Source organism: Pholcus phalangioides, unplaced genomic scaffold (assembly GCF_987345545.1).
Source record: "Pholcus phalangioides strain wild (caught in Gottingen) unplaced genomic scaffold, Ppha-v1.0 ptg000008l_1, whole genome shotgun sequence".
In the NCBI taxonomy this organism is placed as follows: Eukaryota; Metazoa; Arthropoda; class Arachnida; order Araneae; family Pholcidae; genus Pholcus; species Pholcus phalangioides.
Window position 1 is genome coordinate 23,630,287 of NW_028301601.1, and position 14,216 is coordinate 23,644,502.

Below are 14,216 nucleotides of genomic sequence, written 5' to 3' on the forward strand. Positions count from 1 at the left end.
TTTTTTTAGGCTTCGGTAAAACCTGGGTGTGGTGTCATGGTTGCATTTTCTGCTGGCAAAGAAAATCTACATGGAGTCAAAGCAGTCAAGAAAGGAAGACGTTGTGCACTCGCCATGTGGTATACTTTGGATCCTCTGCACAAAGAACATGAGCGGGATTTTTCACATGATATCATCAATGGTCTACTTGAAAAAAGAAAACTTCTAGAAAGATCCGCTGGTTCACCTGCATCAAAATCGTACAAAGAGCAGACATTGAGAAGATTGATGGGTAAGAAAGGCATAGTTCTTCCAGATGATGCTTCAAAAAATTCTGGGCATGATGAGCTTTAAAAAGGTGGGCGAGAGCTATTTTCGTTATTGACAAGTCTGTGATTTTTTTCGCTTTGTGCTTACAACAGGAGTTTCTTCTATTGTTTCAGATAACATGTTTGTAATCTGAATAGGCAAAAATCGGGTATCAAATGCTCATGGGGAAAAAAAGATAGATAACGAATGGTTGTATTTTATATCGAAAACCTCATATTTTATATATATATATTTATGTGTATTTTTCTCGCACAGCTTTGTTATATATTTTCACTAATATGCTCCGGTTGTTTTTTGATATTCTTGTATAACGTGTGGAAAACAGTTTTTTTTTAACCTTATGAAGCTGCATTCAGCTTTATATTCAAATTCAGGGATTTAAAAAAAAAAAACACTTCTCAATTATCCAATCGCTAGAGCTTCAGATTTTTGAAAAATTTACAAGAACATGCAATTTAATCTTTTCATTGCTGTCACAGTGCGGACAAGTTTTCTCAGCTTTAGGGGGAATGTTATCGAACAAGTTTTTCAGCTCAGCTCTAGCAGGGAAAAGTTAAGGGTAAATACATGTATTGTTTAATCAGAAAATATTACAATTTGCATTTCAACTCAAAAATATAGGCACAGATTTTCAAAAACGAGAAGAAAATTATGGAACTCAACATAGTTTGAGAAAAATGAGTTTGTAATTATATTGTTTCATTTTTTTATTGACTACTCAGGTGTCATCGATCAACTAGTCATATTTACAGTGGAACTTGTGTTGCTACCACCGGTGTTTTGCTCACTAGGCAAAAAAAAAAAACTAGATACAATGGCATCTATAGAGGCGAATGTGTGATTTTCCAGCTCTTCTACTCTAATTTTCTTGACCACTAATCCCAAAACTTGACCCTGAGCTATATATAATACATCATCCCTTTGGTCATTCGCACATCACAGCAATTTGGTACTTTTGATCCCTCGTATGCTTTCACACAGATGTCCTTTTAGGGCGGTATTCACCGACATGGTTTAAACCTGTAGTTGTAATTTTCGGATAAGAGATTGGTTAAAACCTTGAATTTATTCAATCCGTGTCGATCTCTTATCAAAAAATTGTGAATACCGCCCTTAGTCACTCATGCACTCACTTTTTATATCAGACCAATGTGTTCTTTTTGGCACTCTTTTGCTCACAGCAAACTAAGGTGTTCCTTCTTTTGGTCACTTGCATGCTTTGACACTGACGTGCTCTCTAGAGACCGAAATGGTTTTGAGACTCTCAACCTGAACTTATAACCTCTATTGTAAATGCTCCTCTGAGCATGTTGCTACTCATAACCACAATAATGCAGATAATATTTCATGATTATTTTGTTCTATAAACCAATAGTTTTTGTTGACAATGGATATTTCCGATTATCCTGCACCAGCCTCAATATAAAAATCTGCTTCAATGCAGACATTTTCAAATTGTAATTTCTGTCTACCATTTTTATGTATCAAGCTTGTTATTAAAATCTCATTTTTCTGATTTAATGAATGTCATTTGTGTTCTCTATAATTTAGGAATATTTATATTTACACACCTTTCAATGAAATATATTTTCAATTTAACTGTTTTTAGAGGGGGAAGAACTAAGTTCTACAGTTCAAACAAAACAATTTATTTACATTTCCCGCAATATACAATTTTTACACCACTTTGGAAACGTTGCATCAGGAAACATTCATGATTATCTTGACCTATAAGACGTTACAGAGACTGTCGTGACATTGGAATCTTTATGGGCATTATTTTGGATACTGATTTTTCTCCTCACGCTGCATAACATGACCTCTAAAGAAGAGAATGGCAGTTCTATAGCGATGAAGCAAATGTAGCTCAAGAAGTACGATACCACAACATTGCCCAGAAAATTGAATACCTATACATAAAAAAATCATTAATTGGCTGGCACATTTCATACAGATAACATAGGCGTACGTAGAATTTTTTCTCGAGGAAGGTTCAATTTTTTTTCTGCTCGAGGGAGGGGTTTACGTTTTTTCCTGAAAAATAGCACTATAATCTCGGGGTGGGGGTTAGAAACCCAAACCCCCTCCTCATTTTGCCAATGACCATGTAAAATTAAATTATGTAAGTTTTAAGGCAAAATAATAATAGAGTGAAAATATTGTAGAAAGTAACATACAGAGTCATATAGGTATAAACTATTCAACAGCTTCATTGCAATATTTATTGCAAATCAATTATAAGTCTACTGTGTTTTAAATGGAAAACTGAAATATTTTTTACCAGTTCGTTATGTCCATAATACACTCTCTCCCTCAGAGATCCTTCTCTGAACATGATGACGAGTGGATGCAGTAAATATGCATTGTAGCTCAAGTGACCTAATGGATGGAAGGCTTTCCAGGATAAAAATTTGTTGATGAAACCTGAAAGTATATATATATATATAAAAATAAATAAAAATCTTGCATTGTAGTTGCTGAATAAGTTTGTATCTCACATTACAAAGTTGCTGTTGAATCAAAGCACAATTTCTTATTACTAGACTTGACAGTATAGTCTGACTTATAACACTTAAGGCCTACGCTGTCAATGAGTTGACGGTTTATCCTTAAGTTAGTAGTTCTCAAACTTTTGCTCTAAATGATTATTTATTCGTGCGCTCTATTCCTTGCCTTGATAACAGTTTCATATCTTTTGCTTCAGTCATCATTTATTCATGTCTTTGCCCTAGACATTGCTTATAAGGGGAATGACAAAAATCCCTTTTTTTTTACACCCCCCCAAATCTGTATAAATCACCTTTATTCAATAATCATTTAACATAATTCAATCGTTTTTTGCATATTTGATTGTAATTATTAGCTTTGATGATATTGGATGCATATCTGGAGATTTTTTCGTCCATAGGCTCATCCACTTGTCTGTTAATCATTTACGTTACTGTAGTTTATTTAAATTTATGCTTTCTTTCAAGATTGTTATTTTTGTCAAATGTTTTGCAAAATTTCTTTTTGCATTAAAATTTCCTCAAATATTTCCCGAGATTCACCTTTACCTCTAAAATATATATTTTTTCCGGCTATGTACTGATGTCATTGTCTGTGCTGCCCTCTGTTGCACAGACACGAAAATTTTAGTTTCGGAATCCGTTATTTAAATGGCAAAATTAATTTTTTGAAGATAACCAGCACTTTTTCAAAAATGTAAAGATTTGAAAAAAAATATGCAGATTTTTAGAGAAGTTCTCTGCGAAATTATTACACTCTGCTCACCTTATTTCCTCGAGAAAAATGCGGGAAATCACTAGTTTTCGCTAAAGGTAAGGTGCCAATCATTTCTATAATTACCAAAAAAAAATTGCAGATTTAAATGAATTCTAAAATCCTACACGACAAACAAGGGAGATGAATATTCATAATTATCATACATAATGTAGAAGTTCGGAAAATAATTTTAATCCTTCAATCTTAGTGAATGAAAATACGGAAAAAACAACCTTTATATGGAAATAGGCGGAAAGATCAAAATTACGGGAACGTACCAGAAAATGCTGGTCATATGGTCATCCAAACCAAGTAGCGGAATTGGTACTTACATAGTTTTAATTACGTGTGGTATCTCGTAAATAACATCTCCATCGGATGACCATATGACCCCTTATTTCCCAGGACATTTCAGTATTTCCTAGTTTCTGCCATCCCGACTTTATGAAAATATCCAGCAGCTTTCCGAATTTGAATACCCATTCTTTACTGAAATCAAGGATTAAAATCATTTACCAACTAAATTATAGTTATGAATGAAAATATGAATTTCACTTGTTTAACTTTATTTTTCCATAAATTAATCAATCCAATGATTGGCAGCAGCCAATTCATTTCCCGCCAGCTGGCGATTTATCAGTTAACAGGCTCACTACGGGGTCTAAATTGCTTGTGTAGTCCGTGGGGCGCATTTTTTTTTTTAAGATTTAAACTAGTTTTGTACATGACGCCACCATGGCATCACGAGCCCTCTAGTACAAGTTCTTCATGGAGTCTTCATTTAGCGGTGAATGTGTTAACTGGCTGTTTTGTTCGGCTTTGGAAGGGTTTTTGGCGTATTTTCACGCGGAAAAATATGGCCAGCTTACATAATTTATTTTATCGAAGCGGCCGTGAGGTTTGTGAAAATTCACAATAAAAATCAGCGTGGTCACGTGGCCTATTTCTAAATTAAAACACGGGTGATGAATGCCTCTTAAATTTTAAGTGTTACCTCCACTGCCACTAGCACAGACCAGCGTTATCCATCCTAGGGAGAGAGCCCATCCAATCCTGTGCAAAGATATATAAACTGCTCTCACTTCGACGAGGTGGGCTGGTCCGTATATTCCATAAACGGTCAGGAGGCCGCAAGAAATCGCAAGCAACCATCCGGTTATCGAATAAACCTGCAAAGAAAAAAAAAAACGATAGTACATATTTGGGCCATTTTTCTTAGCTGGTGTTCTCATTTGTAGGAGAAACTTGATAAGTGTAGTAATTACATAGTTATTACTCACCCCAGTCATCTTGACATCTCGATATTTGAGCAAGACGAAACCACAAGCCATGCCGATGAAGAAGCTGCCGAAATGGGCGTAGGGCTTGATGTACAGTTTGCTGTTGTATTCGGATATGACTCTGAAAGAGATGTATTGAAACGATAATCCGCATAATGATTTGTCATGGCTATGCGTGGCGAACTCATTAGTGCTATAAAACATACTTATAACCCTTCTAGCGATTTTTAAAAATTTTACTGATCCATATAATAATTGCCACAGTAGAAATCACTAAACCCTCCATAATAAAGCACCTTTTTTTTAAGGAATATTTTTCCTGATTTTGTATACAGGAGAAGTTTTCCCCCCAACTTATAAGGAAGAGGAATACTCTAGGGGTTTTTCTACCACCAAGAATATGAGTGTGGTCGCTACAGAGAACGAGCGATACCTTTTGTCGGCAAAACGCCATTCTACTGAATACATCTCTCTCAAACTTTCAACAATCGATGAGACTGCATGTCGCCACAGCAAATAGGGGGCTGCAAGGGCGTAGCGGGGGGGGGGACTTGGAGGTCTGGTTTCCCCCCCCCCCCCCCCGAAATGTGAGAAAATGACCGGAAAAAGATGGCCAAATCCATTGTTCTGTCACTTTGGTTCCCCCCCCCCCCGAACGAAATTTCTGGCTACGCCCCTGGGGGGCTGCCAACCTTCTACCAACTGAGGGCGCACTATCATCGCTAATTCAACGCCAGGTCCTTTGTACAGGAACGGTAAGCATAGGCGGGTATAGACGTGGAAGTCTGGGGAGGGCAAGATGATGTCGATTCATCTATACATATTATGCATTAGATCTGTCGACTTCACCTTTGATGCTAAGGGGGGGGGCAATGCCCCTACGCCCCCCCCCCCCCGTATCGCCGCCCATGACGGTAAGAACCAGAAAGCACCGGTTACAGTGACCGCTACAGTACAAAAAGCTTTCTCCTACTTTTTCTAGTTCAAAGTCTTTGATAACATCTTTAAAACTAATGCTACTTATACCACATTTGTGTCTATACTTAGTAGAGATATGAGCCATCATATATTTTTACATACTTTAATCGAGGAAATGGACCCTCAATCAAAAGGGTTTTTCCCACATTATTTGCTTCTTAACTCAAAGCATCTTAAATTTTCCTTTCAGTGTTTTGATTCTGGCTTTGAAATTATAATGTTAACCGATTTTATTGGTTTTTCCATCCCCAAAAATTCAGCTTGATCTCTATACTTTTCTTGATTAAAAATTTCTTATGAAAAATTTGTTAAAAGATTAATTTTTAAAATTATGCAAAATAGAGAGACATGCATGTCAATTTTACCCTTTTTTTGGACTGCCGAAAAAAAAGGAGCAGGGCCCCCAAGCCAGATTTTTCACGGGCCCTTCTGTAATGAATTTATTGCATGGAAAAAAAATGGTTATTGTCCTGGAGCCCTGTCAGCAGCGCCGTCTTAACGGATGGACCCACCCGGGCACGGCCCGTGGGGCCTCACAAAAATGAGATATAGTTAAAATTTTCAAGGAGCATACATGTAAATTTGCCTGGTAGGGCCTCAGAAAAACCATTTGGCCTGGGGCCCATGGTGCTCTTAAGACGGCCCTAGCACCCGAACAAAGTGATATATCTGAGTCCCTTCCGGCTGGAAATGCTCACCTAATAATTTGTATGAAAAATGCTCTGAAAAAAAGTTCAAATCCTATTATTCTGGGCCCCCCCCCCGGGTGGACCCTGGCCCGTAAAAGGGCTGGGGCAACCAGAGTTTTACCTCGAGCAAATGGGGAGGCTTACAAAAAATATATTTCGCATGATAATAAATCTTTTCAAGAGGCCCCAAGAAACTCTGCCCCGGGAAGGCACGCTATGTCCTGGGTGGACCACCATAAGCTCCTTCCCACAAGCAGGGTCGCAACAGTGTTGATGCTTGGTCAGCCGGGCAAGATCACATGTTTGCGCCCTTTGTAATGTTTGGTGGGGTAGGGTCTCTCAGGGGCACTGGACCCGCTTGCCCAACCAACTAGTTGCGGCCCTTCCCACAAGAGTAGGCAGGAATGCAACTACATGCTTAGTCAGCCGGGGCAAGGACGCATTTGGTGCCCTCCGATCCGACGCCCGGGTCACAAGACACGCTGCTCCCGAGGACCGCAACTAGAGGGGAGCAGACACGGGATGATAATTACCATTTTTTGTGTATTTTCCAACATTATAAACTTACTATAGAGAGGGCCATGAAAAGTTTGGCCTGGAGGCGTACCAGAGATCCCAGCATAGGAACCATACTGTAGGATAAGGGATCCAGGGTTTTTATAAATTTATTACAGAGTAACGAATATCCGGTAAAGCTTCTGGAGGGTGGAGCCTGATGCACCAATATGCGTTAAGAACAGGGGGACTCGAGAAGAAATCTACTTCTGCGGAACCTATTTTTGGTGCCCCCTGCCTACGTGTTTTTTTTTTTTGTCGACAAAGCTTCTCACCTTTTTCAACTCTCATTTCGCACTCCTCTTAGAGCAGCGCCCAAGTGCGAATCCGGACGGGGAGCGATCGCCCCTCCCAAGAGCCGAATAATATGGGAGAAATTTGTCTGTCCAGTGAAATACAGATGATCCAATGCACTTACACAGGAAGTCGCTTCTCCGACACGTCGCCCTGGATCCGCCTGCCTTCACTCCATTCGAAGCTGAAGATGTCTGCCTCCACACATTTCGGGGAACTGAATATTTCTGCCTCTGGTCCATTCGCACGAGCTGAATATTTCTGCCTTTTCTCAGGAACGGATCGAGGGGTGGGGGCGATAGGTAAAAACCGAATAATATTGGAAAATTTTCCTGTCCCGTAAAATACGGGATGATCCAACGACTTAGGTAATTCGCTTCTCCCGATACATCGACCTGGATCCGCACCTGCCGGTGCCTCGCACGGCCAAAGACCCGTCCCTACTCAAGAGCACCGATTATGGTTTCTTTTCTGAATTGTTTTCAACTCTGCTTCAACATTACAAAAGGGTGCCAAAATGATTGCTTGACACAGCTGACCAAACCTCTAGTTGTGGCCTCCGGTGGTCTTGATGTACAAATGAGTAGGGTACGTCCTATAGATATTGTATCTAGGAAGTAATGAGTCCCGTATATACCGGGTGAATCGATACGTTACGCCGTCCGCCAATAGTTTTTTTTTACTTGTAGCATTTGCAGCGAATTCACAATGGCACTAACAATTTTAAGGGAATTAAAATTAATTTAATACTCTAGAATACTTTAAGACATTCATTTTTAAAAATATTGTTGGTGCTGACCTACTTTCAAAATCAGAAGTGCCTTATCTCCACACTAGCGGCTAAAAATCCGACATTCCCTGGTGAACTTGGCCAATCACAGAGGAGCGGGAGTGAGTTACTCTCGAACCGGTCATTACTTCGTGTAAATACTTCGGAAACTGTTCGGAACTTACAATGCGCAAGCGCGTTCTCCGTAATTTTGTAATATTCTGCGCTCTTTTCTCATTTTTTTCTGGCTCTCATCTTTATTTTTTTCCATCAATATTTTCTACATAGTTCTCTTTTTTTTCATCAATTTCCTGCATTAAATACATTTTCCTGTTATTATTTTTTCTACATTACTTATATTTTTTTATTTTTCCTGCATTACGTATATTTTAATTATTTTCCCTACATTAAAAGTACATTTTCCTGTAATTTTTCCTACATTGTGTATTTTCCTGTAATTACTTTTCCTACATTACATGTACCTTTCTGTTCTTATTTTTCCTACATATTAAGTACATTTTCTTGTAATTATATTTTCTACAGTAAGTATACTTTCCTGCAAAGAAGGATAAAAAATCTGAAAATCCTCTCCTTGAGAAAATTCTACGTACACCTATGCTTTCCTGTAATTAACTATATGTTTAATTTCTGTCAACCCCCTTTAAATATGAATCAATAAAATTAAAGAAATCTTTGGGATGAAATAAAATAGAATTTACAATGTCTAAGTCTCTTCGCGCATGTCGTTTCCATGATTTATTCAATGTGGAAAGGTGCAAATCTAAGCCAAACTCCCATTTAACCCTTTAAGGGGTTTTTGAAATTTTCCTGATCAGCATTTGAAATTGCCACATTTGGAATTGCAAAACCTTGCCATTATGTGTGTGGCTTTCTATGAAGAGAACCCTTTTTGTATTATTTATATATTGAGCATATATCTCTTTTTTTTCTCGCTTCTTCTTCTTATCTAACCTAGAACAATAGCGAACTCTGCCCACTAACAGTTGATTGGTTGGAGGGGAATGGAAAACATTTTATTGTAAAAACAGTTTCACTGCATTTTAATAGAAGACAAAATATTTCGGGGTGACAGAAATAAAGCAGATCAGGTTTGACAGGATATCTCAGGATTGCCCCTGAAAGGGTAAAAAAAGTCTCTTTGGGCAGAGCAACACGGTCTATGATATTAAAAATTTAATTCATGATCATGTTTATTTTTAATATTGTAGAATCGTGTCTGCAATGTCTTATTGATGGCCTTATCCGCTCGGCTGTTAGAATAATTGTTTATTCTACAGTTTATATCTGTTTATCTACTATATATATATGTTTATCTTCAATGTTATAGAATGTCTGATCTCATATTGATTTTGATGGTCTGATCCTCTCTACTATATCAGGAAATTGCTTATTCTATAATTTATAAAAATTCAAAACACCACGTACATCTGCACAGTATTACAGAATACTATGAAAAATAGCATTTTCAATCTATGGAAATACAAGCAGCAATTTAAAAAAAAAATTTTAATTTCAAAATATAAAAAATAAAGTTTATTTCTAATTGCCTTTGGGACTATGACATAGTGTGTGCAACTTTGTTTATTTATGTTAAACGTCATTCAATAACATATGGCTTAATAAAAAATTTCGTGTTCAAAAATTTTTTCCCTCTCACTGTGTATAATTATTTGTGCATTTCTATTATTCTCACAACTGTTCAAATATTACGTAAGCACCAATAGGGAAAAATAGGGTTTTATATTTGCTTTTAATAGCAAGGAAGGAAGGGATTGGAATGAAGATTATCTAAGCATTTGGATGAGAACATATTGGCGTGGCTTTCTTCAAATCGGGTTTGAAGAAAATTGAATATATCAGTTTATCGAGGATATATAACTACAGTATCTTGGCTAACAATTTTTTTTTCCATAGTTTTTCTGCCTTGGCTAACGGATGTGATTAATGAACATTTTCTTTGATATAAATGCAAGCAATGACATAAATCAGCTGCATCATGAGATGAATTTAAGCTAATCATTGTCAGAATGTCACTTGAGCATTGATTTACTCACATCCCCTTTTGTGTAATCTGTTCCCCAGATGTATCAAAACACAAATGGATGGGGGACACCTACACACTCGACTGTGTTAACACTGGCTTAAGCAGAATAAAGCTGGTGTTTGTGTGCATAGTTTAAAATAAAAAGATCTGTATCTTATACTCCTATAAATTCTCATTTATAGCTCTCAAAGCTATTCATTTTAGCGTTTTTATCGGTTGGTCAGTTTTTATCGTCTTTATAACATTCCTTGGTATTTTAAAAACCAAACTTGGTATTTTAAATTTTGAGCCATACCTGGAATAAATCAAACAATATTCCATAGAAACTTATGGGAAATTGTGTTTCAACAAACAAAAGTGATTCTGGAGCGAATTTCTTCATACAGTACTGTATCCTCATTCAGAGCTGCAACTAGATCCTTTGTCACCCAGGGCAAGCTGGAATTTTGGCGCCCCTTGCATGTAGAGGAAGCAGTTAAAGAGTGAATTTGGCGCCCCTTCTGGTTCAGCACCCAGGGCACCAGACCCGCCTGTCTTCCCCCCAGTTGCAGCCCTGTCCTCATTTCCAACTAAATCTGATACAGTATCTCATACTACTAAAGACATAATTATCAAAAATTTCCTGTCAATTGAGCATTAATCGCACTGATATAGATTTTTAATAGAATCATTTTTCATCCTTTAAATCAAAGCATTGATATGTGATTTGGAAAATGATGCATCAGTACTTAGACCAGATTTTGACCACATTTGACATTTTAATGAAATAAAACTCACAGGGCACTTAGATATGCTACACATATTAGTAAACAGCTCAACAAACCATGCATTGAAGATTATTGTTTAGATCAGTGGTTCTCAACCTGGGACCCTATGGTCCCCCTTGCAGTCCTGGGATATTCTGGGGGGAGGGGGGCAAGGGAGAAAATCAAAAGAAAGGTGATACATGACAGGTGGTGAAGGAAGTCATAGAGAGCTGTGAAGAGAAAAGCTTTAAAAGTGAAACATAGTTGAAAAATATTACTACTTTCAGAATCCATCAGATTCGTCCATAGAAGGGGGTGTCTTAACCCTTGGGTCTATGTGGGCATGACCCGGATCTTCATGTCTATAATGGAGGGAGGGGGACTGCACTATATGGGATCTGCTACTATGATTTTCATACGTAAGATGTTACTTAAAGCTAAGTATGGAGGGCCGCCAGAACAACGGTTGATGTGTTGGTAGGGTCGATTTATCGTGCATGTTCGTTGAATCGTCCTGTATTTCACACAGACCGTTTTTTACAATATAATTTGATGCCTGGGAGAGATGATAATCCACCATTTGAATCCATGCCTAGCCAGGATTCCAGAGATTGATCTGATTTATTAAAATTTCATTCATAATCAAAAATAGAGAGTATCTCACTCTTGGATGAGGGTAGAGGGGGGCCACGAGAAAAAAGTGTGATCCAATGGGGGGGGGGGGCCATGAGCTGAAAAAGGTTAAGAAACACTGGTTTAGATGAAAGGGGTTTTGAAACCAACTTGATCGATGCTCTTCTGGGCATTCAAAATGTACATGCACTATTAAGGAATCAAAAAGATATATTTTTAGTTTTGCTGGCAAAGATGTTAGTAAAATATTATAAAGCACAATGGAAATTGATGGTTGTTTTGTTGATTGGTAGAGGTGCTCACCTCAGCAGTGCAATGTCCTGAAATCCCGATCTATTGTACTAGGTTGCTTCAGATCAACAAGAGAAGTAAAGAGGGGGGGGGGGCTTACCTACCTTTAAAGGGGGGGGGGTACAGGGTAAAATATTTCCTCTCATCACAAGCTTTCAAAAAACATTTTAAATTTACAGAAGTTAATGAAAACAGTACAGATATTTTTATACGATATTTCATTAAAATTATTTGAATTTAAATTTTTAAATTCAATTTTTGTCACTTGGGGTCACCCATTACACAATATATTATTATATTCCCCCACCCGCATCTCTCTCGAGAATGGGGAGGGCAGCCGAAGCCCCCTTGGTTAATAACGGTACTAATCTAGAAGGTTTTGGTCCAGTTTACTTGATTTTGCTGACAAGTGGGGTTGGGGAGGGGTGAAATCCCATAACATTTTGCTTAAGTAATACTTGAACGGTCTATAGTTACGGCCCAACCACTTCCTTCTGGAACTATTTTAACTTTTCTCCGGCTCGGAAGGTTTCAATCTGTTGTTTACACTTCTCTTACAGTGTTTACGCCGCTAAATTTACGGTTCGAGAGTAACTCATTCCCGCTCCTCTGTGATTGGTCGAGTTCACTAGGGAATGTCGGATTTTTAGCCGCTAGTATCTCCACACTCAAAAGTATCCACTTTATAGTAATGTGCTGCCATCTAATCTCAAATTTAAAAGTGACTCTTGTGGTGATGAAGTTTAAAGTAAAAAAAACAACTATTCTTTATTCCGCTCAGTTCCTTATAAACAAAGCTCTTGAACTGAACTGGAAATTTATACAGAAAGTTCGGTTATTTTATTTGAGCATAAGGAGACGTTCAAAACAAAGAACCTCTTAATGAGCAGACGAGACACAAGAAGTCGGTTTGTATTCGGTTCCCTACAAGCTAAGCTCACAAACGGAACTGGAAGTTCGAACTGCCAGTTCAGTAATTTCTTCAGGACACAAGGAGACGTCCAAAACAAGTAACCTGGAGAGAAGCAGACGACAGATTCTGAGGCTTTCATCGAGCTTATATTACTGGAGGGAGCATCCAGCCGCCGGGACAAATGCAAGAAAATCACGTGACTAGGTGAAAACAAAGTTCCCGCCTGGCAATTTCCACAGAAATGTACGGTTTGGTCTCTAAATATTAGGTTTTAAAGATAAAAAAAAGAAAAGATAGAGAACTCATCTAAAAGGTGAAAAAAGATTTATTTATTTATTTCATTAATACTGCAATCATCTCTCAATAATGTAGAATTTCTTTCATTAATTCTGAAGTTTTCCTCCATTAATTCAGAAATAATCTTTCATTAATTCTGTAATTGTTTCCTTTAATTATTATTCCTTTCATTACTTCTGAAATAGTCGCTTTCATCAATTCTGGATTTGTTTCTTTCATTAATGCTGGATTTGTTTCTTTCATTAATGCTGGAATTGTTTCTTTCATTAATGCTGGATTTGTTTCTTTCATTAATGCTGGATTTGTTTCTTTCATTAATGCTGGATTTGTTTCTTTCATTAATGCTGGAATTGTTTCTTTCATTAATGCTGGATTTGTTTCTTTCATTGATTCTGGAATTGTTTCTTTCATTAATGCTGGATTTGTTTCTTTCATTAATGCTGGATTTGTTTCTTTCATTGATTCTGAAATTATCTCATTAATTCTGGAATTCTCATTGATGCTGAAATTATCTTTTATTTACTGTTATAAATTCCTGTGGATGCCATGGGAAAATAGGGGGGGGGGGATTGTGTGTGTTTTCACCGAGTCACGTGATCTTCCGACAAAAGATGTTGGGCAGGGCCGGACTTAGGGGGTTGCGGAAGGTGCGGTCGCACCGAGCCGCAAAATTTCAAGGGCCGCAATTCTTCCAAAAGAAACCCTTTTCTTTCTCAGTTGTTTTGGAAATTTTTGATTAAAACGTAATTTTGTTTCCCCATCAAACTATTATTGATTGTGAAAGGAGGCTTTCAGTTAGAAGCCCCCCCCCCCCCCCCCCCCCATAATATCATTTTTTGTATTATTAGGTATATATACTACCTTATTTCAAACAGGAAAAGAGTATGCAGGTGGTCACATTTTTTACCCTTAAAAAAAATCATTCTAGCTTTTCTTTCTGCCATTAAAGATAGCGTTTCTCAACCTATGGTCCGTGGACCAGAAGTGGTCCGCAAGCAGACTTCATAATTTAATTCTGACTGAATGAAAAATTATTCAACCATTGTGGTTGATAGGCCTAATAACGATATGGAGTTATCTGAAAATTATGCCTTCATGCGTTACACGTAATAACGTATAAACATCTAATAAAA

At 37.6% G+C, this 14,216-nt stretch overlaps 2 protein-coding genes across 3 annotated transcripts in view; one reads left to right on the forward strand and one right to left on the reverse strand.

Moving 5' to 3' along the window:
• LOC149084046 (prolyl 3-hydroxylase 1-like) overlaps positions 1-1,830 on the forward strand; it is a 35,440-nt gene extending 33,610 nt beyond the window's left edge. The window contains exon 12 of the mRNA XM_089234388.1: positions 10-1,830. Within this exon, the coding sequence (XP_089090514.1) occupies positions 10-333 (324 nt within the window). The 3' untranslated portion in view covers positions 334-1,830. The remainder of the gene's footprint in view (positions 1-9) is intronic.
• Positions 1,831-1,927: 97 nt separating this feature from the next.
• Positions 1,928-14,216, reverse strand: part of LOC149084048 (nose resistant to fluoxetine protein 6-like) — a 29,345-nt gene continuing 17,056 nt past the window's right edge. For both annotated transcript variants that reach the window (XM_089234386.1, XM_089234387.1), the window contains exons 12-15: positions 4,854-4,974; positions 4,568-4,742; positions 2,591-2,733; positions 1,928-2,219 (exon numbers count right to left, since the gene is read on the reverse strand). In XM_089234386.1, the coding sequence (XP_089090512.1) occupies positions 2,028-2,219; positions 2,591-2,733; positions 4,568-4,742; positions 4,854-4,974 (631 nt within the window). In that variant the 3' untranslated portion in view covers positions 1,928-2,027. The remainder of the gene's footprint in view (positions 2,220-2,590; positions 2,734-4,567; positions 4,743-4,853; positions 4,975-14,216) is intronic.